This window comes from Pseudorasbora parva, chromosome 21 (assembly GCF_024679245.1).
Source record: "Pseudorasbora parva isolate DD20220531a chromosome 21, ASM2467924v1, whole genome shotgun sequence".
NCBI classification, from domain to species: domain Eukaryota; kingdom Metazoa; phylum Chordata; class Actinopteri; order Cypriniformes; family Gobionidae; genus Pseudorasbora; species Pseudorasbora parva.
The window spans coordinates 22,511,537-22,539,036 of record NC_090192.1 but is presented as its reverse complement, the minus strand read 5'-3'; the positions used below and the strand labels follow the sequence as shown (position 1 = coordinate 22,539,036).

General features: G+C 41.7%; 1 protein-coding gene across 3 annotated transcripts in view; it reads left to right on the top strand.

Annotated features, from left to right (window-relative positions):
* Positions 1–20,565, top strand: part of ormdl3 (ORMDL sphingolipid biosynthesis regulator 3) — a 24,953-nt gene extending 4,388 nt beyond the window's left edge. For 2 of the 3 annotated variants that reach the window (XM_067430745.1, XM_067430744.1), the window contains 4 exons: positions 14,280–14,420; positions 14,902–15,106; positions 16,589–16,740; positions 18,101–20,565. In XM_067430745.1, coding sequence (XP_067286846.1) covers positions 14,933–15,106; positions 16,589–16,740; positions 18,101–18,236 — 462 coding nt within the window. In that variant the 5' untranslated portion in view covers positions 14,280–14,420; positions 14,902–14,932 and the 3' untranslated portion in view covers positions 18,237–20,565. The other variant, XM_067430743.1, reaches the window with a different exon arrangement.
* Positions 20,566–27,500: the final 6,935 nt, after the last annotated feature.

Genomic DNA, 27,500 nt, shown 5'->3' with positions numbered 1-27,500 from the left:
TGGGTCAGGAGTCTCTCATCCTCCCTCATTAAGTCATGTTTGTGGACACTCCTGCTTTTTATTAGGGCCAGGATAATACATCACCCTACACACCCACAAAGTAGCCCCTATAATCAGGGAAACACACCCTTTTGGCTTCCTGTGAGTGGACAGAAGTTAAAACAGGAGCATCGTGTACGTGACAGCATTAAGGTACGGTCACATTTACCGATGTTCAGCGAATTTCCAGAGACGAAAGCCAGACATTTCCGTAGGAATCTATGCGATCGGGATGAAATATTTCCCCACACAGGTTTTGCAACTGGTTCTAGTTTGTCATAGTTGGAATCACCTTGATGATGACCAGCAGAAAGATGCTTGGCTTGAAAGTGACTTGGCTGTGAGTTCTGCTTCATACATCACTACAGTATTGACAGTTGACAACGGACCTTTTTGCCCACGGAACATCGCTTATAATTCGCTAATGTGGCAGCACCTTTAATGTTAGCATTAATCCGTAAGTGTTTGCTAGCAGCATGCGCAGGGAATGCAGAGACACACACAGAGGACCCCTGTGGTGCAGGTTTCTAAGGCGACCCGAAAACGGCTGTAACCAGGTCCGGCTCTTTCTCAGGCTTTCCTCAAAGAAGGACATGTGCAGACCCCCACTATCCCTCGCGCACCCACACACACACACTCTCTCTCTCTCAATCCGGACAGTGTGGCCGGACACAGGCAAGCAATAAAACCTGGATTAGCGGAGTGTTCACACATAACACTAAAGCGAGAAAGTTTCTTAACACGCCCAAGCCCACCCTCTCCTCACACACGTCTCTCCTCTCTTTCATTCCCTCCATCTCTCCTTCTTTTGTGTCTGCATTTCTCCTCCCTCCTCTTCCTTTGCCCCTTTCTCTTCAGAATTTCATTGTTTGTTATTACCATGTTAGAGATAAAGGAGGTCTGAGGAATTAGCTTGTTCTTACAGTTGCAGAGAAAATCCGCTTAAGCCCGCAACCCCCAAATTTGTGGTACCCAGAAGCCCCTGCTCTCGGGATTTAACTAGAATGCGTATCTTTGTGGTGGGGGGGAAAAAATCATTTTGTAAGGTGCCAACGGGGCTGAGATGGAGCAGTCCGACCCGTCTCCGGGCCCCCGTCCCTGCATCATGTCCTGGAAATGGGTGCATTTGTATAATATCACTGCTTTTGTCCCTACTTTGTAAGCTGGGGACAAAGCCCAGACACTCCCCCCCACTCACCCCCCCAAACAAACCTTTTTCATTAGAGCAGCAAACACTTTCCCTTCAATAGCCCTGATACTACACATCATCCCCAGCATCTCCGCAGGACCCGAGCGCTTTAAAGCGCCTCTTCTCTCAGGACACAGAGCTCGCTTAATTAAACCGCACTTAAGCCGGACAAAAGGCTTCGTGCAGGTCTGGGCGAGCCCGCCGAGAGTATTCATGGCCGACCGTAAAGCGAAAGCCGTGCGAGAGAGAGCTATATGCCAGATACTTTGTTCACACAAGATGAAGAGTCAACAGCCACCCCCACGCCATTTCTCTCCTAATAACCACCTTTAGAAAGGCTCCGTCCCTGCACAATGCTTCTCCGCTCCCCTCCTCTCGCTCTCAATCACCCTCCAGGACAATACCTAAAGCTCCACAGCCCCCCAGGACCCTCGGCCCCACAACAGACACTTCTTTTATTGAAATTCTTTGGTGTTCTAATCCTCAGCTTCCTCTATAGGACAATAATGGAGTGTCAGTACTTTAGCTTTTTCCAGTGTGGCTATCATTAGACTGGCTTGGGTCACAAGCCCTCTCTTCCTCCTATCTCAGGTTTGAAATTATTTTTGACTTAAGGTTACTGAAGCTCGAAAATGAATACATTACCAAGGCATATTGCATATTTCGGGGAACAGTTATCCTCGCAAAGCACATCGTCTGGCACGCATTCTTAAGAAAATATCAAATCAGACGTAAGAAACCGTATTTATTTTAAGAGTGCAAGAGTCCAAACCCCAGGCCCCAGACGAAGATATACATTTTTTGAAATTATTTTTTTTAAAGGGTTATGGAAATAATGTCACTCGTACTGTAGCTATGTGTTAAATATGACATTCTAAAAAAGTCATGTCAAGTTTTCACAGGATTCAAATGAACCTCAGATTGGAAAAGATTCTTACCATGGTTTCACTTTCAAGGGGTGAAGGTTTGAGGTTTGTTCTCGCGTGTCAAGCAAGTAGGATTGACTTCCATGTTTACAATACTCCATGTGATGTCTTCAAATTCAAATATGTTAATCATATAACAATTGTGTCTCATCAGAAGACTTAAACTCTATTCATATGCTCACGTTTTGAAGTTAAAAAGTCGCATTTTGGGTGAACTATCCATTTAATACACAGATGACAGTAAACACTGGGCTATTATACATAACAATTATTAAGATTTTGGCATCATTTATTTACCATCATACCAAAAAGCGCCACAAAAGTACCACAAAAGTAATGCATATTATTTGTGAGCCATTCCTTCTTCTGAAGCCATAGTTTTGTTAGAAAAAAGTCTAGAATGTTTCATCTCCTAGTTTATTGAGGAAACGGATTTCAAACGTCATAAGATTCTGACAAAATTTAATTTAGACAAAGTCCATGGTGACAGACATACTACTGTAGGCTACAGACAGTATTTTTTTTTCACCTGACCACCCCAAACCCGTTCAATTAATCAATTTAATCGATACAAAATATATTTGTATTGGTTCATATAGGCTATTTGTTAGTAGCCTAACAGAGAGAAAAGCATGGTGCCATACGTTGTCATAAGGCTATATCTTTCAAAGCAATACATCACATAGGCCTAACGTAAACATACAAGAATAACGTTCTAGAATATGAATATTCATTATAAAGTACATTTATTTAACACTTCCACAGTAAAGGCAAAAAAGCAATGTTACGTGGTTCATCAATTATGAAACAACTCTAAATTCAGTTATAAAGCATCCAGAAGACAATAACTTAGTAGGCCTACCATCAGCTCAGTTCAGTTTTTTTCCTCATCCGAGAGTCTCAGTTGACAATATCTTCTGTATATTAATAGTTTTTAAACCCCAACCGAGCAAACCAAAAGTAACAGAGGCAAGGTTCTGGTCACATGATTTAGTAAAGGCGAGTAAATAGACTAGCCATAAACTGAGTATACAACATCTTTTTAAGCAATTTATAAAAAATTAACCATATGTTGATACTGACATCTTCTGGTTACTCTCGGTACTGTCACACTTTTATAGTTAACTCTTTAAATTCTTATGTATGTTCAAACTGGAGACCAAATTGATCAAGCTATATGATTTTATTAGCGTTAGAAGTTTCTTTAGCATCGGTGGTGTCAGAATTACATTAGAATAATATGAGACCTCTGTGCTCCATACACCCATCAAATCTGTTTCAGTATGCTAACATGTATTTTAAAGCTGGAATCAGTTGGGATTGGCCTGAAGTATTTGAGGCATGTTGCGGGAGAATGTTCCAAATTCTAGTTAAAAACCTCTGGGGCAAATATGCGTACGTTTGTAAGAACATGCATCAGTGAAACTTTCATCTTGTATAATCTAGTATAAAATCCCTTAGCTTCTGTAAGATGAACAGTAGTAATTATGGAAGCTCTTAAAATGAAATAACTTCATGCCTCTATCACTTTATGATTTTCATGCTCTTGGACTCAAAGTAACATCTGTTAAAATAATAAGTAGCCCTATATGAAAATATTAGTAATTTGATAAAGCCACAGTTTAGTCTCTGTGTACTGCCGTAATGGCAGTTTGATCTCATCTGCTGTCAGTAGTTTACTCTGCATAAAATCATAATTTAAAGGTTAATTAATGTCTTTTGGCCCTCAGGGGACAGAAAGACACAATGCTGCTGTAATTCTAGGAGGCTAAACGTAATCTTGTCTTTAAAGGTTGCCTGCTTCCAACAGCTGAAGGAATCACATCACGTTGGGAAACATAAATCTTCGGGCCTAAGGGTTGCATTGTTAAAGAATATCATGAGTAGCATGTTCTGTGCTCCAAGATATAATTTAACAGCTTTAAAAATGTAGTAGCTCCCCACCAAGAGCATTGTAAGCACAAGAGAGGGAACACCACACCACTTTGAAGTTGTGTGCATTTGTTACGGTTTAATCATCAGTGAAGACACTCCCACGTCATTCAGACACATGGCTCATGTTTCATTTCCTACAGGGCAAAATGACAGCGTTTGTGGAGCAGAGCTTTACATTTCACACTAAAGGAAAATCTTTGGCCCAGAGACTAAGTAATCTTGCTTATAAGCCTATTAGTGGCCTGGTGGCCTTATAGCCTATTTGTGGCCTTATAGCATTTGTTGGAGAATTAACTTCACATTATGCGACATGATGGAAAAGGCATATACTGAGATGTGCAAAATGTAGAACATCCTTGTCATAGTGAAATCATTTAATCTTTTTCTTGTTTTAGCTGACTGATTTTGGGTTGAGATATGGTAAACGTCAGAATAACATTGTCACACCCCAGTGTAGTGATAGGGACACTATACTGTCAAAGAGCACCGTCTTTCAGGTGAGACTTTAAACCAAGGTCCCGACTCTCTGTGGTCATTAAAAATCCCAGGATATCTTTGATAAAGAGTAGGGACACTCTGGCATCCTGGCCAAATTTGGACATTGGCCCCTGTCCATCATGGCCTCCTAATAATTTCCATATAATGATTGGCTTAGTCACTCTAAGTCTGGCTTAGTCTCCTCTCCACCAATCAGCTGGTGTGTTATGGGCGTTCTGGCGCAATATGGCTGCCATCGCATCATCCAGGTGGATGCTGCACATTGGTGGTGGTTGATGAAATTATGCCTTCTATAAAGCGCTTTGAGTGCCCAAAAAAAAAAAAAAAAAAAAAAAAAAAAAATATATATATATATATATATATATATATATATATATATATATATATATATATATATATATATATATATATTCATATATATATATATGAATAATGCTTTTTAGTGACATTTAAAAGTATGATTTTCTTGGACAATAAGTAAACTCTTTACATGAAGGCCATTTTATAATAGCAAAATAAATAAATATATAAATAAATGAATAATATTTTCGATGTGAACTTAATCTAATAAAAATAAAAGAGCTATTTTAATAAATCTATTTGTTTTAGTAAATAAATCAGTCCCAGAAGATTTGAAAACACACTTCTCAGATATGTTTTAAACTTAAATAGTTAAATAGGACAGTATGTACTCAAGGAATAGTTCTATGGCAAGCCGTTTTAGCTTTTAATGTTCCTAGCATTACTCTTCGTAAGTGCGTTTTTACTTGTAACAATTAAATTAGAGAGCTGTCCAATTCAGTTCTTATTAGTTACAATTATAATTAAATAAATCTGCAGCCTGATTGATCAATCTCACAAGAAAGAACGAGCACATAACTCCAGTCCTCTTACCTTTATTGGCTTCCAGTTTCCTAAACTTTAAAGGTGCACTATGCAACTTTTCCGTCCGCTAGAGGGCGCCTATTAAAAAAAAAAAGACGTAGTTTGATGACACCAAGTTTGAGCAAAGCATCTTTGTCACAATGTAGAAAGGACCCAAAAGCGAATGCTGGTAAATTAGTAATTTATTGAGCGGGAACAGGGAAAATAAGGCTGACTGCCAGTTACCAGCCGTATAGGCGGACGCAGGTCAGGAGAGATAAGCAAAAGAGTACATATAAGGAGCTGGCGGGTAGCCTGGTAACGGGTACTGCTGGCCAGGGAGCGCACGCAGGACGCGTCGAAACGCACACCTTACTCGGCTGATACGGCGGTGCTGAAGAGCAGACTGGGAAGCCGCAGAACCCAGGGGAAAATCCTCTTGAACCACACACACACGGCGAAACAGGACTAGGCGAGCATAAGAGGACAAGACGTTAGTTGCCGACATGAAAGAACAAACAATAACCCGACAAAGAGGGGAGAAGAGCATGAGAGTTAAATAGCAAGGTGATCAGGACAAAGGGGGGACAGGTGTGAGATGCACAGAGCGCGGCCGCTAATTAATATAGCGAGCAGCTGAGAGAAGGCATACAGAGAAGAGTAAAGCCAGAGAAGTCAAACCAAACTCCTGACAGTACCCCCTCCCCGACGGGCGCCACCTGGCGCCCCCGAGGAAGACTGCCGGGAGCGGAGGAAGTCCTCGATAAGCGAGCGGTCCAGCACATCCCTGCCTGGTACCCAGCTTCTCTCCTCCGGACCGAATCCCTCCCAATCGACAAGATACTGATGACCCTGCCCTCGGGGTCGGACATCCAGCAGCTTCTTAACCTTAAAGACGGGAGAGTTAGCACGAATGGCAAAGGGGGGGGAGGGAGGCAACCGAGTGCGAACCGCGGGCTTAATGCATGAGACATGGAAAACCGGGTGAACGCGCTTAAGGGAATGTGGCAACCTGAGCCGTACTGCCGCTGGACTGATAACCTTAGTAACGACATAGGGCCCAATGAAACGGGGAGCCAACTTACGAGCGGGCGTCTGAATGGGTAAATTACGTGTGGCGAGCCAAACTTTCTGACCACACACATACCTAGGTGCTTTAGACCGACGACGGTTAGCGGCCCGACGGGTGCGTTCCGCTGTCCGGCAAAGAACCGATCTCACTCTCCTCCAAGTACGACGACAGCGCTGAATGAACGCTTGAACCGAGGGAACGGCAGCCGCGCTCTCCTGAGAGGGAAACAGAGGTGGCTGGTAACCCAAGCAACATGAAAACGGAGACAGGCCAGTGGACGACGACGGCAACGAATTATGCGCGTATTCTGCCCAAGTCAATTGTTCGCACCAGGAGGAGGGGTTTCTAGCTGCCAAACAGCGAAGCATCCGCCCAAGGTCCTGATTAGCGCGCTCGGCCTGACCATTAGTCTGTGGGTGAAACCCTGACGACAGACTGGCGGTAGCCCCAATCTGCCGACAGAACTCCCTCCAAAAGTTAGAAACAAATTGGGGCCCCCTATCCGAAACCACATCCGTAGGAAGTCCATGAATCCTAAAGACGTGGTCCACGACCGTACGCGCAGTCTCCTTAGCCGACGGAAGCTTGGGAAGAGGGACAAAATGGACCGCCTTAGAAAATCGGTCAACAACAGTCAGAATCACCGTATTGCCACAGGAGGGGGGAAGCCCCGTGACGAAATCCAGGGCAATATGGGACCAAGGGCGGGAGGGAATAGAGAGGGGACGAAGAAGACCCTTGGGAGGCGAATTACCGGACTTTTGCTGCGCACAGACAGAACATGACGCGACAAATCGACGTATCTCACGTTCCATGGCAGGCCACCAGAATCGCTGGCGGACCACTGCCAGCGTGCGCCCCACCCCTGGATGCGCAACAAATCTAGAGGCGTGACTCCAGCGAAGAACAGCTGGACGAACCGACTGTACGACAAAAAGTTTACCCTCAGGGCACCCCCGAGGAACGACGGTGTGCGCCAGCGCTCCTCTCACCAACCGTTCCACTCCCCACGTGACGGAACCAACCACGCATCCCTCCGGTAGGATGGTCTCCGTGGTGGCACCATCATCAGAGGAAGAGAACTGGCGAGAAAGAGCGTCTGGTTTAACGTTTCTAGACCCAGGTCTGTAAGAGATCGTAAAACTAAAACGCCCGAAAAAAAGAGCCCAGCGAGCCTGTCTAGCATTAAGTCTCTTAGCGGAGCGGATATACTCTAAGTTACGATGGTCAGTCCAGACGATAAACGGAGTGGAGGCTCCCTCAAGCCAATGACGCCACTCCTCTAAGGCCAGCCGGATGGCAAGGAGCTCCCTATTACCCACGTCATAGTTGCGTTCAGCTGACGAGAGCCGGCGCGAAAAAAAAGCACACGGGTGAACCTTATGATCGAGAGAGGAGCGCTGCGAAAGCACAGCTCCCACTCCGACTTCAGACGCGTCAACCTCGATGATAAATTGGCTCTCCGGATCAGGCGAAATTAGAATAGGCGCAGATGTAAACAGACCTTTAAGACGTTCGAAAGCGCACTGAGCATTCTCAGACCAGACAAAGGGGGACTTCGCAGACGTAAGAGCAGTCAGGGGAGCGGCAACCTGACTGAAATTACGTATGAAGCGGCGATAAAAGTTCGCAAACCCCAGAAACCGCTGAAGAGCCGAGCGAGACTCGGGAACGGGCCAATCAGTGACTGCCTGAATCTTGGAGGGGTCCATGCTTATGCCCCTTGCCGACACGACCGAACCAAGGAAGGTAACCGACTGGACATGGAATGCGCATTTCTCCGCCTTTACATAGAGACGATTCTCCAATAAGCGCTGTAATACGCGACGAACGTGTTGGGTGTGTACCTGGAGATTCGGGGAGAAAATGAGGATGTCATCCAGGTACACAAAGACAAAGATGTTGAGCATGTCTCTTAACACATCGTTAACGAGCGCTTGAAAAACGGCTGGGGCGTTTACCAGCCCGAACGGTAGCACCCGGTATTCAAAGTGTCCTAACGGGGTATTAAATGCCGTCTTCCACTCGTCCCCCTCCTTAATGCGCACCAAGTGGTATGCGTTACGGAGATCTAACTTCGTGAAAATCCTTGCCCCCTGCAGGATCTCGAAGGCCGATGACATCAGTGGTAACGGATACCGGTTCTTAATGGTGATGTCATTCAGCCCACGATAATCAATGCAGGGGCGCAGGGAACCGTCCTTCTTTTTTACGAAGAAAAATCCCGCACCGGCGGGGGAGGAGGAAGGAACAATGGTACCCGCCATGAGAGATTCGTCGAGATATCTCTCAAGTGCCTTGCGTTCAGGAGCAGACAAGGAATATAAACGCCCACGGGGAGGAGAGGTGCCAGGAAGAAGGTCGATACTACAATCATAAGGACGGTGCGGAGGGAGAGAAGCGGCCCGGGAACGACTAAACACCGCTCGCAGATCGTGGTACTCCTCCGGGACTCCAGATAAATCAATGGACTCCTCCTGAAAAACAGACACAGGTGAGACAGAGGAAACAGCAGAGACAAGACAATTTGTATGACAAGGCAAGCTCCATGACATAATAGAACTATCTGACCAGTTTATCTGGGGATTGTGCTGTGTTAACCACGGATGTCCTAGGACAATGGGGGCCATAGGAGAATGAAACACTAGAAAGGAAATGGTCTCTTGGTGGTTGCCAGATGTGGTGAGACTCACCGGGACGGTGGCTAAACGGATGTTAGACAGCGCCCGGCCGTCCAGGGCAAAAGCTGTGGGAGTCTCCTTTAATTCATGAAGGGGAAGGCCGTGTTTAACCGCCCACGTCTCATCAAGAAAATTTCCCTCCGCCCCCGAGTCAATGAGGGCAGAGCAGGTGACAGATGAGGTACCCCAGCGAAGAATGGTCGAAATCAAGGTGCGAGACTTGAAGGATGGGGATAGAGGAGTTGCGCTCGCCAATACTCCCCGATCTACTGGCGAGCTCTCTCTTTTGCCGGACATGTGGCAGCAAAATGCCCAGTGCCACCACAGTAAAGGCACAATCGCTCCCGGATACGGCGTTGGCGTTCAGCGGAGGAGAGATGTATTCTGCCCAGCTGCATTGGCTCAGGGTCTGGGCGTGACTCCGGTGATGCCGAAGGCGTGGATGGGGATCCCCGGAAACCCATGACGTCAGTACGAGCGCGTCTGCGCAGATCAAAGCGCTTGTCTAACCGAATGGCCAATTCCACCAACTCATCTAGGTTCGAGGGAAACTCACGAGCAAAAATCTCGTCCTTCAGGTCATCATTCAGGCCCTCCAAAAAGCGTGCAGTGAGAGCAGCCTCATTCCATTCACAGGTGGCCGACAAGGTCTTAAAGTCAATCGCATAATCGGCCGCGGAACGTCCTCCTTGGCGGAGAGCAGCTAGCTGTCGAGAAGCCTCGCGACCAAAAACAGAACGATCAAACACCTTCAACATCTCTTCTTTAAATGAGGTGTACTGCTTGCAGCAGTTAGCTTCAGCCTCCCAGACTGCCGCTCCCCAATCCCGGGCTCGGCTCGTGAGAAGAGACACCACAAACGCAACCTTGGCGCGGTCCGAAGCATACGTGACCGGCTGAAGGGAAAACACTACCTCACACTGGGTAAGAAATGCCCGGCACTCTGTAGGCTCGCCGGAATAACAAGGGGGGTTGTTGACGCGAGGCTCGGCTGCTTGTCGCGTCCCAGGAGACGAGGACTGGTCTTGACGCAGGAGGTGTAGTTGGCCGGTCAAATCCGTTACCTGGGCAGCGAGTGCATCCACGGCGTGCTTAGCGGCTGCCAATTCCTCGGCGTGTCTACCCAGCATAGCTCCCTGCAGCTCGACCGCTGAGCGGATGGTCGTCGTCTCGTTCGCTGGGTCCATAGTGGTCGGGTTATTCTGTCACAATGTAGAAAGGACCCAAAAGCGAATGCTGGTAAATTAGTAATTTATTGAGCGGGAACAGGGAAAATAAGGCTGACTGCCAGTTACCAGCCGTATAGGCGGACGCAGGTCAGGAGAGATAAGCAAAAGAGTACATATAAGGAGCTGGCGGGTAGCCTGGTAACGGGTACTGCTGGCCAGGGAGCGCACGCAGGACGCGTCGAAACGCACACCTTACTCGGCTGATACGGCGGTGCTGAAGAGCAGACTGGGAAGCCGCAGAACCCAGGGGAAAATCCTCTTGAACCACACACACACGGCGAAACAGGACTAGGCGAGCATAAGAGGACAAGACGTTAGTTGCCGACATGAAAGAACAAACAATAACCCGACAAAGAGGGGAGAAGAGCATGAGAGTTAAATAGCAAGGTGATCAGGACAAAGGGGGGACAGGTGTGAGATGCACAGAGCGCGGCCGCTAATTAATATAGCGAGCAGCTGAGAGAAGGCATACAGAGAAGAGTAAAGCCAGAGAAGTCAAACCAAACTCCTGACATCTTGGGACATGGTCTTCACCTCACAGCCGGTGGAAAGAATCGGGATAGGACTCGGACAGAAATCATGTTGATGGATGCGGTTAATAATGTTACTGTATGAAGCAGAGCAGGACTGAGTGTTATGGAGCTGAACAAAGCCGCTTGAGCAATTGTTAATGAGATGAACACAATACGTGCCTCAGCAATATGCGAGCAGCGGGACTTTAATTATGACGGAACAAAGTCGATAGCGCTATTTCTGCTTTTCCGGCTGCGATCACCGCGGCCGCGGCACCTGGGGGTAAGGACAGAGAGGCGAGAGAAATGGAGATGGGAGCACGAGGAGCGACAGAATGAGAGAGGGGAGAGAGGGAAAAAGAAAGAAAGAAAATAAAAATCTGGTCCGGTTCTCAGACACACTGCCGTTCGGCCCTCCGCCCGCCGAGAGGCTCTTCCTCGCGGTTCTGTGCGATGGCACTGGACACTTGGTGGCCAGCTCGATCCTCCTCTGCCACCTGGCAGCCGGTGGTGACTCCTCCTACTGAGGGACCCGGCAGCGAGCCCCGAGCTCTCCTCCGCTCCCTCTCAGGCGGCAGCCACCCCCCCCTCGACCCAGGGGCACGGCAGCGAGCTCTCTGTCCCACCTTCCTTGCCCCAGCACCACAGCCCCAGGCAGCCCTCGCGGTCTTCATTCATCCATTAATATTACTCTTTAGATCTCTGTCTGTAAATTGTACATTATTATGGATATGTTATTTGTTTGTATTCTTCTATTTGTTTATAATACGCAGGCCTAACTTGCAACCTCTTTATATTACTTTTCCGCCCTTGGTATGTGTATTTGGTTCTGTTCCTTAAACCTGTCTTTGTAAAGCATTTGTGGGTATTGGAAAGGTTCTATATAAAATAATAGAATTAAGATTAGAGAGCTCTCCAATTCTTATAGTAACAGTTATGATTGGAGAGCTCTCTGATTCAATTGTAGAGCTCTGCAATTACATTATTACTAGTGAGAATTGAATTAGAGAGCAATGCTGGGAAAAAATCTCAGCATGGATGAAAGAACATCACCTACAGCCCAACCTACAGCCCAACAGCAAAGACTGAGCTTCTCGTCTTCCCTGCTAATCCGACCCTACAACACGATTTTACCATCCAACAAAGTTCATCTTTGATTACTCCTTCAGGGTTGGTCAGAAATCTTGGAGTAATCTTGATGACCAGCTGTCCTTCAAAGACCATTTCAAAGATAGCTCGGTCATGGAGGTTTGTGCTGCACAACATCAGGATGATCAGACCATTCCTAAAAGAGCATGCAACACAGCTTCTTGTCCAAGCCCTGGTCATTTCTAGGCTTGACTACTGCAATGCGCTTCTTGATGGACTTCCATCGTGTGCAATCAAAGCGCTTCGATTCAGAACGCTGCCACTTGACTTGTCTTCAACTAGCCCAAAAGGGCCCATGTCACACCCCTTCTTCTCTGCACTGGCTACCACTCGCTACCCGCATCAAATTCAAGGCTTTGACTCTTGCTTATGGATCCACCACAAGCTCAGCACTCGCATACTTTGACTCGTTCCTACGAGTCTACACCCCCACCAGAAGCCTTTGCTCAGCTACGGAGCGGAGGCTTGTGGTACCATCACAGAGAGGCATGAAATTGCTCTCCAGAACTTTTTCATTCACCGTTCCCGGTTGGTGGAACGATCTTGTGACCTCCATCCGAATGGCAGAATCACTGACTTCATTCAACTGACAGGTAAAAACGAATCTCTTCCCTAATGCTCAAAGCAAGGAGAGTCTGCCTTTAGCTATTATGCCAGCCGCCGTTGGAACCAGCTTCCTGAATAGATCAGATGTGCTCCAACATTAGCCACATTCAAATCCAGACTCAATACACATCTGTTTAGCTGTGCATTTACTGAATGAGCTCTGTGCCACTGTACGTCCCACTGATTGCACCTTATCTATGCATCATTTTTTTAAATTCTTTTTATAACTGTTTAGCTGTTCTTTTCTTTGGTTATCATTTTATTATTTTTAATTCTCTTTACATTGTATTCTTTTTCTTATGCACCTTGCACAAGCTCTATGTCACACTAGTGTGCTGGAATGTTTACCATTATAATGTTTACCGCTGCCTAGTTCAAAAGCGATTGTCACCTGTCACAGTGTAATAGATTTGTGCTGTCAAATGAAAAGCAAGAAATGTTGATATGCATTCATTCTCTCTCTCTCTCTCTCTCTCTCTCTCTCTCTCTCTCTCTCTCTCTCTCTCTCTCTCTCTCTCTCTCTCTCTCTCTCTCTCTCTCTCTCTCTCTCTCTTTCTGAGAGCTACAGCAAACTATGGCACCTCAACTCGCGGCCGTCATTTAGAAATGTCCGGTTTCGTCGTAGACTTGTTTCCTATTGGCTATTGTGACAGTATACTGACGTTATTACAATCTTGCTCATCCCGATAAATATCAAATATGTTTGATATGATCGGGGCGAGCCTAATTTGCGTGAGAGCAGATTGGGAGGTGCTAGATTTGATCTGTGAACTCCTCACATTACCAGATAATCTGCGGCGAACATCGGAACCGATTGAGTCTTGAATTTTTTTTTTTGAGTCTCGGGAGGGGAAAATCGGGGCATAAATCGGCCTAATATTCCTGTAGTGCGAGCCAGGCATGAGAAAAAAAAATCTGATTCTTCTTCTTTTTACTCTATTCCGTTCGTATTTTAGCTAATACTACTCTAATGCTTTTGCTAAGGCACTTTTTGTGCTTCTTCACCTCTTCATGATGGATTGCTTCCTGTACTCTTCAGTTGTAAGTCGCTTTGGATAAAACTGTCTGCTAAATGCATAAATGTAATTTAAAAGTGACAATAAAAGCTAATATGGCTTGCCATATAGTCCAGAAAAATGAAAATCCTCTCACCATTTACTCATCCTCATGCTGATCCAATCCAATTTATCCTTTCCTCTGCTGAACACAGCAAAATAATTTAGGAAGAATGTTACTGACAGCATGTGTCTTTTTTTTCTGTCCCTACATTTCCCTCATATCATTAGTAATTGGTGACTTTGTCACTCTCAGCCTAACATTCCATTTTCATTTTAGGGTGAACTACCCCTTTAAAATAAAGAACGCATTGCAACTTTCATAACGGGATATAAAGTAGGCTATCCATTGTGAAACCCTGTCACATTTAAACTTACTATAAAACGTGTTATGAACTTGTTGTTACAAAACAGCCATTTGAGACTACTACATTATGTATACTATTTCATTTAAATAAACTACTATACCCACAAATCTCTGTATTTTTTTGCATAATTGTCTAATCTCTCCTCTCCTCCACCAGCACTTTCTATGACGTTAGGGGGGCGTGCGCCTTTTCAGCAAATTATCAACGCATCAAACGCTGATTGGGCAACATCTTCCACGTGACTCACACCATCCAATCGGCGGCTATAACGATGAATACATTTCCATCTTTCTAAAGGTAAATTCTGAAAAATGATGACGTGAAACGATGAAGTCTTGCTGTGTTGTCACCATCTGTTTGCACAGGAACAAAGTGCTTCAAAGCAAACATGAAGAAATAAACAGACGTGTCAGATTTCATGTGCGCAAAACAGCAAGGCTACATTGCATAAAGGCTCCAGAAAGGAAGATAACCCGATAATGTTTACGAAACGAGGGAAATAGTGCTATTATTATTTTCGTAAGGACTTATTGTAAAGTTTCTGCGTGATTCGTGAAGACTCTTGCGCAATATTGTACTGTAAGTGACCATTGTTTTGTCCTACTAGTTTTGAATAATAATTTAACTGTTTCAGAAGTTGCTTTTCCGCACTCTGCATATTGATGGTGTTTTTTTTACATTTTGTTTTACGACTTATTATAGTCTACGTCCAGATGTCAGTGAACTAAATGTCATTTTAAACACACGTGCACTTACACTTGCTTGTTGTCTGTGACAGTAAGCCAGCAGAGTGTCTGTTCTGCGCGAGGATGAATGTGGGCACGGCGCACAGTGAGGTGAATCCAAACACGCGAGTGATGAACAGCAGGGGTATATGGCTTTCATATGTGCTTGGTATCGGCCTTCTACACATCATATTGCTCAGCATACCCTTCGTCAGCGTGCCTGTGGTCTGGAGCCTCACCAACCTCATTCACAATATGGTAAGAGCTGTTGTCTTGAAGTCTCAAGCTAGAAAGTTCATCTACTGTGTTACGTAGGCACCTCATTAAGATTTTAGGTCAGTGGTTGATTTGCTAAATCGAGTGGTGATCCAACACAGTAGCAAAACTGTTCTTAATCAAACACTGAAATGTATTCAATATACCATGAACTTCATAGGCACAACAATATGCAAAATTAGTACCCATTTTATATTAGGTGGCCTTAACTACTATGTAGCCTACTAACATTTTGATCAATTATTTGATACAATGCACGCATTGTTTACATACATGTTTTTACATTGTACTTACATTTTAATAATTACCTGCATGTAGTTACATTTGTAATTACACTGTTGACACAGTCAACCTTGCACCTAACCCTACAGTTAAAATTACCCATACCACCACAGCTGTCCTTAACTTTACCCGTATACTACCTGAATATGAGCAAAAGTGTTTTGCAATACAATATGAATGTACATTGTACTTATTTTTTAATATAAGTACCTAGTAGTTAAGGCCACCTAATATTAAGTAGGACGCAAAAATATTATCATGACATATTGACCGAAGGGAACATTTTCATGGTTTCATGCTTTATTGCACAAATTGTGCTCAAACTATGTTTATCCTTACTAAAAGTGAACCTATAGTTTCATATACTTTATTTAGTATTTAATATAGTCTTTATTGTCTTGAGGATGCAACCTCTATTACAGATGTCAGCAAGACAAGTGTCAAAGTGACATTCTATTGTTCTGCTATCCTAAAGGCTCGTTCAAACAGTTCACAACAACTATAAAGTTTAATAATAGTTCTAATACCACAGCTGTAACAATAATGATTTCCTGCTGATGAACGATAAAAACATTGGCAGCCCCTTAGAATCGATCCCACTTTAAAGAGCTCAAGCATTTAAAGTGGCAGATGACGAATCATGAATAGAACCTTATGTGTTGGTGTGATTGCTAATATAGTTAATGTTATAGTTATCTCCATAATTATCATTCATGGTGTGAACAGGCCTTAGCTTCGTTTCTACAGTTAGTAGCATTGTCATTTCCTGCTCTCAGCAACCCATAACAGACATGCAAACCATTTTGGGTCATGAACCACTTCACCGATTGAGAACAGTTGCATTAGTTTCATAGTGTAAATGTTGCACAGATGCATTTGTAAGAACGTCTTCAGAAGCGAAGGCTTAAAATAAGCATTTGTTTTGTGACAGTCCCCAGCTGCAGGATCTCTGAAACGGCAACAATTTTTCTTGCTGAATTTTGGCCCGTTCAGTTGCTGACTCCAGGTTCTGTAATTTCAGCCAATGGTGGACTTACAGAGCCTTCCTGTATCGCCTTTCTTCGCCCTGCTCCCAAAACAGATCAGATCTATTTGTCCTAAGAGTTTCACAACATCTGCTGATAGTGCTTTGAAGAATTATACCAAAGGTCATGATGTTCTGTGACTGTCTTTCTGTTGTAGTGCATGTATATCTTCCTACACACGGTTAAAGGAACGCCGTTTGAGACTCCGGACCAAGGCAAGGCTCGGCTACTGACCTACTGGGAACAGATGGACTACGGTGTCCAGTTCACCGCCTCTCGAAAGTTTCTCACCATCACCCCTATTATACTGTAAGAGTGTTTACTTTTACTCAGTGATGTTAGGAGCTTTATTCTGTCCGTCACGCCAATTTGTCTCTTTTGGTTGTGTTCTGCACACGCACTGTGAAGGCTTTCAGAGCTTGCACTGCATGACCATGAGCAAGAGGCAGTGATGCTGACTTCCTGTGGTGTCTGCTGGCAAGGAGAGCTTGATTTAGAAACATTTAGTCAGTCAGGCAGGTCATTTGCTCTATACTGTTTTCTTTTCTCTCGTGTCTTCTCCTCTCCTGTTGGAAGGATACAGTGCCGCCGCTAAGTTCTGAGGTGGGCACCACGAGAAATTTCTCTCAGCGCACCCCCCCCCCCCCCCCCCACCACCACCATGATTTTATGACTTTCTTCTTTTAGATGAACACAATCGGAGTTATAATAATAACAATGCTTCCAAGCTTTATAATGGCAATGAACAGTGATCACAAGTTTGAAGCTCAATAAAGTTCCTCAATCCATAACAAACGTACTCCACAGTCCACAAGGCTCCAGGGGGTTGATAAAGGCCCTCTGAAGCAAATCGATGGGTTTTTGTAAGAAAAATATCCATATTTAAAGCTTTATAAACTAAATATCTAGCTTCCACCAGACCGCCTACCGTTTTCAGCTTACGAAAAAAAAAACCTTTTTGTGCTTCAAATTCATGAGCTTTGTTCACTGACATTATAAAGCTGGAAAGAGCCAGTATATGTATTAATATAATTGATTGGGTTCATCAGAAAGAAGAAAATCATATACAGCTAGGATAGGTGATCATTTTCATTTTTAAAGTAAACTAATCTTTTAAGTTTATTTAAATGAGTTGCCAAGGTCAGGTTAAGTTTAGATTTTTCATCTAATATTTATTTGTTTTTAATTTTATAATATTTTATAATATTTCAGCTTTATTTCAATTAACAAAAACGGATTTTTAATAGTTTTAGTTAGCCATAAAAACATAGATAGTCATAATAACATAGATAGATAGCCTAAATAGATAGTCAAAGGAAAGGAATTTCAGGGGATAAACAAGTTTATTCATTGAAAAATATATTATATTATTTTAGGCAGTTTTTTTTAGAGTAACATGTATTATTGTTTATAGTATACTATTCATTAATTAAATATAGGACAGGTAAATATGTCCGTTTTGATTTTATATTGATTTTAAATCTTCTTTTTATAGATGTGTGTGAACAGCATTCGTTTGCAGCATAAAGGAAAACCACATCCTGTGTTCCCATTAGATGCAGTGTTGTGCTGTCATTGCTTGAGCAACATCTATAGCCTCTGCGTCTGTTCATCTCATGTTGCTGTCTGACATCTGACTTGATCTTGTCCTTGTCCTTCCCCTCTACAGGTATTTCCTGACCAGTTTCTATACAAAGTATGACAGGGTCCACTTCATCATCAACACCATTTCCCTGCTCACCGTGCTTATCCCCAAACTTCCTCAGTTCCATGGGGTCCGTCTCTTCGGAATCAATAAGTACTGATGAGGTTTTGATCTTCAACACGAGAGGATGTGTTGACACGCAGAGCGCTTCACAACTTTCTCTGTGGAAATTAAAAATGGGGGAACTTAGGGCTCCTTCGGATGCTCTGCTGCTTTGTGGTCGAACTGGCCAATTTGACTGCTATGGCATCACTTTTATTGATGGTTTTTTTGTATAACATACAAGCACATTTGTAGCAGAATGCAGCAGATGAGGGTCTCTTGAGATGTTAGGACCTCCGTTCTACTTTGTTGAAACAGACAGTGTTGCTTAACAGCATTATGAACGTCATGTGGAGGCACATGTTAGCTTTCAGTCACTTTGGCAGAAATGCTGCATTGATGCAATGAATCTGATGGGTTAAGATAATCTGTCTTCTTAACTGGTTTGGTGGCGTGATTCAGCATGCCACTGGAGAAAGAGAAAAAAGGTACTGTGTTTCTGAAGCAAGTGTACAAGGCTATTTTTAGCCCAGGTGCAAGAGACTGGCTTCAATCCCATAGTTGGACATTGTCACCCTGTCCTAATAGCACTTTTGTCAGCCCTTTATTTCAAAACCTTAAAATGTGATTTGAGATTTAAAATATTATAACATATTTTAAACAGATGTCGGTTGCAGTGAAACATATCTAGTGTTTAACCAGAGCCCTAAAACCTTTCACTCTTTTATAACATGCACTTAATATTGAGTAATAAAATGAGTTAGATGGATGCATGGGAATTTAAAACCTCTAGATGGGGAGCTCATGTGCAGGGAATATCGGATTAGATCCTTTTTTCGCCATGCAAGAGAGAAACTGCAGTCTAGCCGTGCACATGACCTTTGGATCGTATAATCCGTCTTGTTGGACACTTGTGTCCAGCTCCTGCACTTAACGTCCCAGTGTAAGTCAGGATAACTTACATGTTACTGCAGTTTACTGAAGTACAGAATATTTCTGTGAAGCATCAACAAAATGTGAATAAGATGTTAAGTGATTTTCAATGTTTATGGCCAATCACCATGCTGTCTTTTAAATCTAGTCACTGTGGCTACACTGAAATAGAAAGTGTGCTTTTTTATTGCACTTTGATTGATTTGATTAGCTGCAATTTATGCAAAACCGTCTGACACAATATTATGGTCTAAATGACCATATTTCAAATTTAACAAATGACATACTGCATTTTATGAACAACAGTATGGACTTGTGGACTGATGACAGGGCCTGTGATATGCTTTTTGCATGACATAATTTCTAATTGCCTTTTTTTTGTAACAAAAGGTTATATTTGAAGTCTGTGGTGAACCTCTAGTACTCTAGATGTATTCCTAGTACACACTGAGCAAGATTCTGAAAAGGTTGCTTTGAAAATGACTGCTTGACGTTCCTTTAAGTCTCAGGCAGCATTTCATGATTTGTCATGTTTAGTAGCAGTTCGTCATACTGGTGTCTTAGTCATGCTCTCTGTAATGTTTGTTTTATTGCTGACTCCCTTTGATGGTACGGATTACAGTCCGAACAATTGTGCATAATCCTGCATACATGGAGCAACACATTATCTAGCAAATCAGTTGACTTTGAATCCCATACTTGTTCGTATCACAGTCATATTCTGTGTTACTTTACGTTTTATGACAGATGCTTGTTTAATGTTGACATGATCAGTATTTGCAATAATACTTACTATTATTACAATTATAGAAACTGTATTATTTGCCATTTCACGTTACACTTCATTTTAAATGTATTTGCAAAAGGCCTTCCTGCAGAGAGATTTGTTGACAGGGTACCTTTTGCATTCTTGTTTTTTTGCTTAATGCAATTTGTTATGGATGATTTTGTGTGAAAATCATTTTTGTGGTTCATTCATTTGGAGTAGATTTATTCATCAATTGGGCTTCAGTTCTCATAATTTACAGATGGTTTGAAAGGGATGTTCCCTGAAATGTGATTTTATCATAGTACATTTTCAGGTTACACTTTGTTTGGTAACACAAACACTTTACAGTTTGATTGTTACAAATGTTACATATTACTAGTAATAAATATAAATTATGCATAATTACATGCAACTAACCCCAAACCAAACCGTAATCCGAACCCTATAATAAGTGCATGTAGTTACTTAAAATTACTTAGTACTAAGTGTAACAAAGACATCTTAAAAAATAAAGTGTAACCCCTGTAATATTAGTTAACTACATGTACTTACTGTAGAGTTAAAGTTAGCGTTGGTTTGTGGTTAGTTACATGTACTTATGCATAATTTACTGTTATTACTATAAGTACATGCAGTAATGTGTAACTATGTCACCTTGAAATAAAGTGTTACCCATTTAAACAGATATTTTACAGTTTTTTTGCAGAGTAAATACCGCAAGCTATGAATCGTATGAATCGTCTGTTGTGGTATGGTAGTCTGAGCTGTTGCATACTGTGGGGCGTGCGTCTGGTTTCTCAGGGTTCATGCTGAGTGATATCAGAACGTTTCTTTCTTGTACAATGCAGCAGAGTCTTTCAGATAAATTGTCATCTAAATTGTCAACTGACATCTATACCCAACAGTTTCTTCTGTTTACGTGCACGCAAGTCACATGATGCTGTGCAAGGTTAAACAGCAGGGGGGGAAATATTATCGTGCGACTGGTGAAGCATATTCATCATTTAATGCGCAGTAATAAATGAATGAACTCTACCTGAAATTTTACAGTGTGTTGGATGAATAAAACAGACATTTAAATGGATAGATCGCTTAAAAATAGAAATTCTTTCATCATTTATTCACTCTCATGTCATTCCAAATCTCAGTTTCTTTCTTATGCAGAACAAAAGATATTTTGAAGGTGGTTTTAACTTTTTTTTTTGTCCATAAAATGAAAGTCAACGAGGTTCCTTCCAACATTGACCCATTGACTTTTATTGTATGTATAAAATAAAAAATAAATTTGAGATATCTTTTTTGTGTGTTCTACAGAACAGGTGTTGAAAGACATGGTGGCAGAACCTTTAATGTTGATCTATGGCTTTGTAGATTAAATTAGGTAACGGACATTTCTAATTAATAAAAAAAATAAGTTACCTGGTCGACTTAAAATTTTGGTGTTCATTGAAATTAAAAATTTGAGTTAATACAATTAACATTTTTGAGAATCAACATCATTTATTCAAATATTATTTAAAGATTTTGTAAGCATATTGGGTAATTGTGTGTGTTTTATTTGAGCATGGTGATTGGCCATAAACATTTAAAATCTTATTCACATTTTGTTGATGCCTCACAGAAATATTATGTACTTCAGTAAACTGCATTAACATTTAAGTAAAACATGACAAATTGTGCTATTTTCATAATTTATCACATTTTTATGTGGTTCAGATTTTCTATTTATTAAACCAATTTCCTTCATTTTATTAACTCAGATTTTTAATTTTAATAAACTCACAATTTTATTTGTGAAACCAGGTTACTTAGTTAAACTAACAAAAACATATTTACAGTGTAAGGTTCCTAAAAAAAAATTAAAGACAGTGACACTAAAGAAAGCAACACGCCAGTATTTCAGTGTGCAACGTGAGCCAAGGCCATGCTCTTTGGGCTGTTACCCAAAGCCAGCAACTTTTTAAACATTGACTGTGTGAGAGTCCATCTGAATGGGCGAGAGTGAGGCGTCATGTGTCAGTCTCAGTTCTCCATTACTAGCTTCAGCCTGTGTAAGCTGTCTATCTCCCTGCCAGCCCGTCTCTCCGCTCAGTGAGCAGATCCATTCCAAACGTGGGGTGTTTCCTTCCTTCCTTTACTCACATTTAACTTTTTTATCTACTTTTTATCTTTTTCACTATCATGATTTTTTATGACACCCCAGATGATATAGGTTTTATTATTTTATGATTGTATTACATACTTCTGTGTTTATTTCCTAAACATAAAAGTATCCTGAAAGGTCTTCACCTGTAACAGGACCAATTCCCCTTATGCAGCACACACAACTGAGCTGTTCTGAGCTGCCTGGAGATGGTTGAATATTCAGCACACTTTTGGATATTTTAAAAAAGATTTGTTTGCAGTATTTGTAGGCATGTATTACGATTTAAAAGAACTGTTTTCTATTTTAATATATTTTAAAATGCATAAAATGTTTTTCCCTGTGATGGCAAATCTGAATTTTCAGCATCATTATTCAGTCACGTGTGCCGATTTGGTGCTAAATAAATATTTTGTATTATTTGCATTGTTGCTTAATAGTTTTGTGAAAACCATGACAATTTTTTCCAGGATAATTTGATGAAAACATTTAAAAGAACAAATATTTTTTGTAATTTAGTTTACTTTTTAATAATTTAGTTTAATTTTCATAATTTTGTAATTTTACTTAAAAAAAATGTCTTTAGGTCACACTTATATTATTTGAGTATGTTTAATCCTATTATTTATACTCCTAACTTAGTTTTACTGCATTCCAACTTAAAATGTTTTAAACTTTTCAACACTTTTACATTTTTTAAACTTTTTAACACTTTTACATTTTTCAACAATACATTTTTTCCCCAAATATTACTTGTAAGTAAAAAATGCAATTTTAAAAACATAATATTGCTTCTAAAATTGTTTTCATTGATAAATAATATTTTTTTCTAGAAACACAATAATTAAATTATCACAAGACTCAATTTGCTTTAGAAATATTTATTAACTTTCATTCAGTTTATACCACACACACACACACACACACACACACACACACACACACACACACACACACACACACACACACACACACACACACACACACACACACACACACACACACAAGAAAGTCTTATTGCTGTCTTTACATATTAAAATGAGGGTTTGATTTGTACTGCACTGTAAGAAAGGTTAAACTTTAGACATTCTATCAGCTACTTCTAACTATGCCAACCAACTAGTAGACTGTTAGGGTGTTAGGATTAGTAGAATAAGTTGACATGTAGTTGGAAAGTGATTTAGTCAGTAGAATGTCTGTTGGGGGACCATCAAAATAAAATGTTAGCAGACAATCTCTATACTAATACTCTAGTGAAAGTTAGTTGACATGATGTTGCAAAGTTACTTATAGAATGTCAAAAGTGGATCATGGGGAATAAAGTGCTACCCACCCCCACCCCCAAACAATCATTAGAATCTTTTTTTTTTTTACTTTAAAAGTTTTTTACTTGTAATTTTCTGCAATGACATTATCTATTAAGTTTAAACACAACACGATGCAATGGGTAATTCAAAATATTAAATACATGAAATATCAAGGTGCACCCGAGTTGACCACTAGGTGTCAGTGCAACTACTGCAATAAAACGCATTTTAATGCATAATGTGGCCTTGCCGAATAATTAATTTACTGATAACTATTCAGTGTAGTTTGTGGTTAGAGATAGAATGATACGGGCATTGATAAGGATATGGCTGTTTTTCTGTATCTGATATTGTTAACAAAACTGGATATTGTTCTATTGCAGCTTTCACAAATAAGTCCCTGACTTTCGTTTCATTGATAATAAATAATCTGATCATGTGCTGTCTTTGATGATTTATTTTCCATCTTCTTTCCCACATTGGAACTGAACATGTTAATGCATATGGCTCTTCATCAATAATAAAAACTTTACTGGATATCACGTGTCTTGCACACCCAAGTATGTCAATACATTAACATGGTAGACTATACATATGTTATATGTGTTAATAGGCTATAAAATGCAACTCCGAGTTTTATACAGTATGTACCAGGCAGGGGTCCCTGCTCCATCTCCACCAAGGGGTCCTTGGCCTAAAAAGGCTGAAGACTCCTGCTCTTCTCCATTACGCTTCTGTTTTGTAGTTTGCAATGTAGTGTGTGTTTCATTCAGCAGGGGGCAGTACATACTACAAATTGACGCTAATCCAAAGTGGCAGTTGCCGCCTAAAAATAGGATTTGCCAGAGGATAAAGGCTCTTTATTTATTATATGTTAGCCTAGATATTTAGCAGATGTAATGTTTTGTTTTAGTGTGTTAAATTCATTGCTGTTAACAGTGATATTTTGTCAATGTGGCTTACTATTTAACATTTGAATTGGTAAGGGTACTCTGTGATCTTTCATTTGAATACACAAAGGCTGCTTTATCTTCTGCCACCCACAGCTTTCATTCCGTCTTTCTTTCTACCCTCAAATCCTCTATGTCCTTGACTTTCTTTCATTCTTTCTGTTTCTCTTTCTCTCCCTCTCTCTCTGTCAGGTTCTACCCATCAGTTCAGTCAGCTGGATGGGAACATGGCTTAAATCAGTGCACTGGGAACACAGGGAACCCCATGGGTTTTAAAATATTCTTCTGCAATGCGTTGGCATTTGAAGTCGCTCCTCTTCTGACGGAAACGTGAGCTCTGTGATTTAAAGGAGCTCGAGGTCGCTTTGAAAGGAAGCACATGTTTATTAAAAAAAAGCTCAGATGTGAAATATAAATGCCCTGTGGTGTCTTATAGCTGTTTATACTTGCGTACAAGTGCTGAAACTGAACTTGGGGTAAGTGGAATACATTTACAAATTTTAATATAACCCAACAAATAAGGGCTATGTAAGGATCGTGTCCCCCAGTGTGAGGGCACAACTAGGCTACAGTAATGTCCTACTACTCAAAAAAAAATAGACTAAAGGGGAGGTTACACTGAATTTTGGATTTAAATAGAGTTGCCCTTGATTAGGTACATTAAACATGAACAAACTGATCCCTCCAGGATCTGTATGATGGAGAGGACAGCCACTGCTTAAGCCTTAATTTGGCCTAAAAATAAGTAGCATATGGATGGGAAGTAAACTTGGCTACATTCACACAGTGTTTGGCATTGATAACTGTATTTAATAACAGGTGTCTCTCAAGATGCTTTTTGTTGGTTAAGGGGGGGGGGGGGGGGGGATGCTATTTCATGCACTGAGCTTTTTACACTGTTAAAGACTTGGATTCCCATCCTAAACATAGACAAAGTTTCAAAAACTAAGTTGGACGTTTGATGGAGTATTTCTGTGTCAAAAATACTTCCGGTTTCTCACAAGTTTCTGAGAGCTTTTTTCGAGTACGAGTCCGCTTGACGTCAACGGGTCGGAATGTCCTTGTATGGGCTGTAGGGGCTCTTCTCCCAGAAGGGTGCGGGCGCGCAACCAGAGCAAGAGAGAAAATGCACGGCCATAAACACTGCTCTCAAGCTGCAGATTCATTTGTCCGTGCAACACTTCTGTGACACCGTGCTCCTCTTTATTCCTATGGGTGGACGTCAAGCGACTTTAATGCCCCCGCATAGCATTCCGGGAAGACAGCGCTGCATTTGAACCGATTTGAACGCAGAAATGACGGGAAGCTTCACAACATCGCTCCAGTAGTGTCGCAAAAGTGGATCTCCACGATCACTGCTGTCACAGGACTTCACGAAATCAACAATGTTACCAGAGAAGTGTGTTTTTGATGCAGCGGTCCCAACAAGAAAGGTTCACAGTCCTGTTTTGGAAGCAGGCGGTGAGTAAAACTGCTTCAAATGTCTATGTTGTTGACTATCGTCGTGTAAGTAAACATCAGTAAACAACACGATCAGGTATAGTTAATTTATCAATGGAGCATGCGATGTATGGTGTGTGTTTAAATACATTTGTTTAGCTGACCACTATAGGTGTCAGTTTGTTTATTGTAAAACCACCCAAACATAAACCTAGCGTTCTCACAAAGTGTGCTTCTTCATTCAAATGCGCTAACGTTACTCCATAGTTTTTTTATACACTATTTGACGTGCATAACCATTTAGCTTGCTACTGGTTTAGTCATATACAATAGTCCATAAACCAAATCATGTCATCATAAACCACGAGTAAACAAATGCAAATGTTGACAGGCCACTAAATACAGTACATACAGAGACGGACGTCCTGCTGTTGTTGCTTCTCCTGTTCAATTTATTTCATCCTCCGGAACTGATTCTGGATCATATCTGTATTAGTTGGATCTGATTGATAGCCATGGTTTATTAGGGTAACGTTTTCGTTTCCACGCATGACGATGTCAGCTTTCAGAAGCTCTCGTGCGGTAGCTGCGCGCTCGTCATTCTTTAGCTCCGCCCACACGATACGCGTCCAGCCGCTCGTTTTTTTCCGAAAAGACTTTTACAGCGTATCTTTCTTTTAGAAATATAATAAAAGTAAAGACTTTTCGGAGATATGAAGGATGCAATACTACTCTATAGGTACTCAAGATTGACATGAGATCTCAGTGTTTCACCCCCACCCCCTCCCTTAACCTAGTGAATTCCCATCGAAATGTCTGTATTTTGCCAAACGATAATAAACGTGACCGCACCTGAGACTGTGCTATTTACAATGTATCGGATCACACAGTAGTGGCTCAAATACATACAGTATTCAAGCCACTACTGTGTGAACCAATAACTAACGTCACGCCCCTGTCCTATTTTCGCAATAGACGATTATCGCCTATACCATATTTTAAAAAAAATTCCCACATAAATTTCATGTTCAGTTTAGTCCCACAAATTTGCTGCACTGTCCAAGAGAAATATGCTCGTATTAAAGGGTCTTCTGTGTGAGCTGTGCATCATACATCACTCCACTATTGACAATAGATCTTTTTTTCCTTGCTCATTTGTCTAAATATCACTATTATGTCAAGTCCCTTTCCAATTTTCACAATAGAGGCGAGTATCAACTGTACTAGTGAGTGACAGTGGATGAAGTAAACATTAATGATGAAGCATCCATAATGGTGCAGTCACGTTTACCATTGCTCAGTGAAAATTCACAGATGAAATCCAGTAATTATAATGTTAATCTGCATGATGGGTGTCAGGATATACACACCTGACAAGGTTAATGAAAATCCAAACATTTTATTTGGAAATACAGGGTGTAGCAGATGCAGCAGATTGTATCACGGTGAGAGATGATGGATGAATAACAGTCTTGATGGTTGTTTTACAGAGGAAATATGGAGATGGAGAAACGGATACCTCAGCAGCCGGAATGAAAAACGAGTAACAAAAGCCAACACTCTGGGATGAAGTCGCAAGGAGATGGGAAAACCAAGGAGATCAGGTAAGAGTGTTTGCAAGGCCAGACAAGGACTGGTGAGCTGTGGGAATATATAGTGCGCTGATGATGAGGTGATTGATGACAGGTGCGGGTGATCAGGCAATTGTGATCGCTGTGTGGTCGAAGTGTGGGAGCCTGGCTGATCCGTGTCAATGGGGAGTTTTGCATGAGAACGAAAA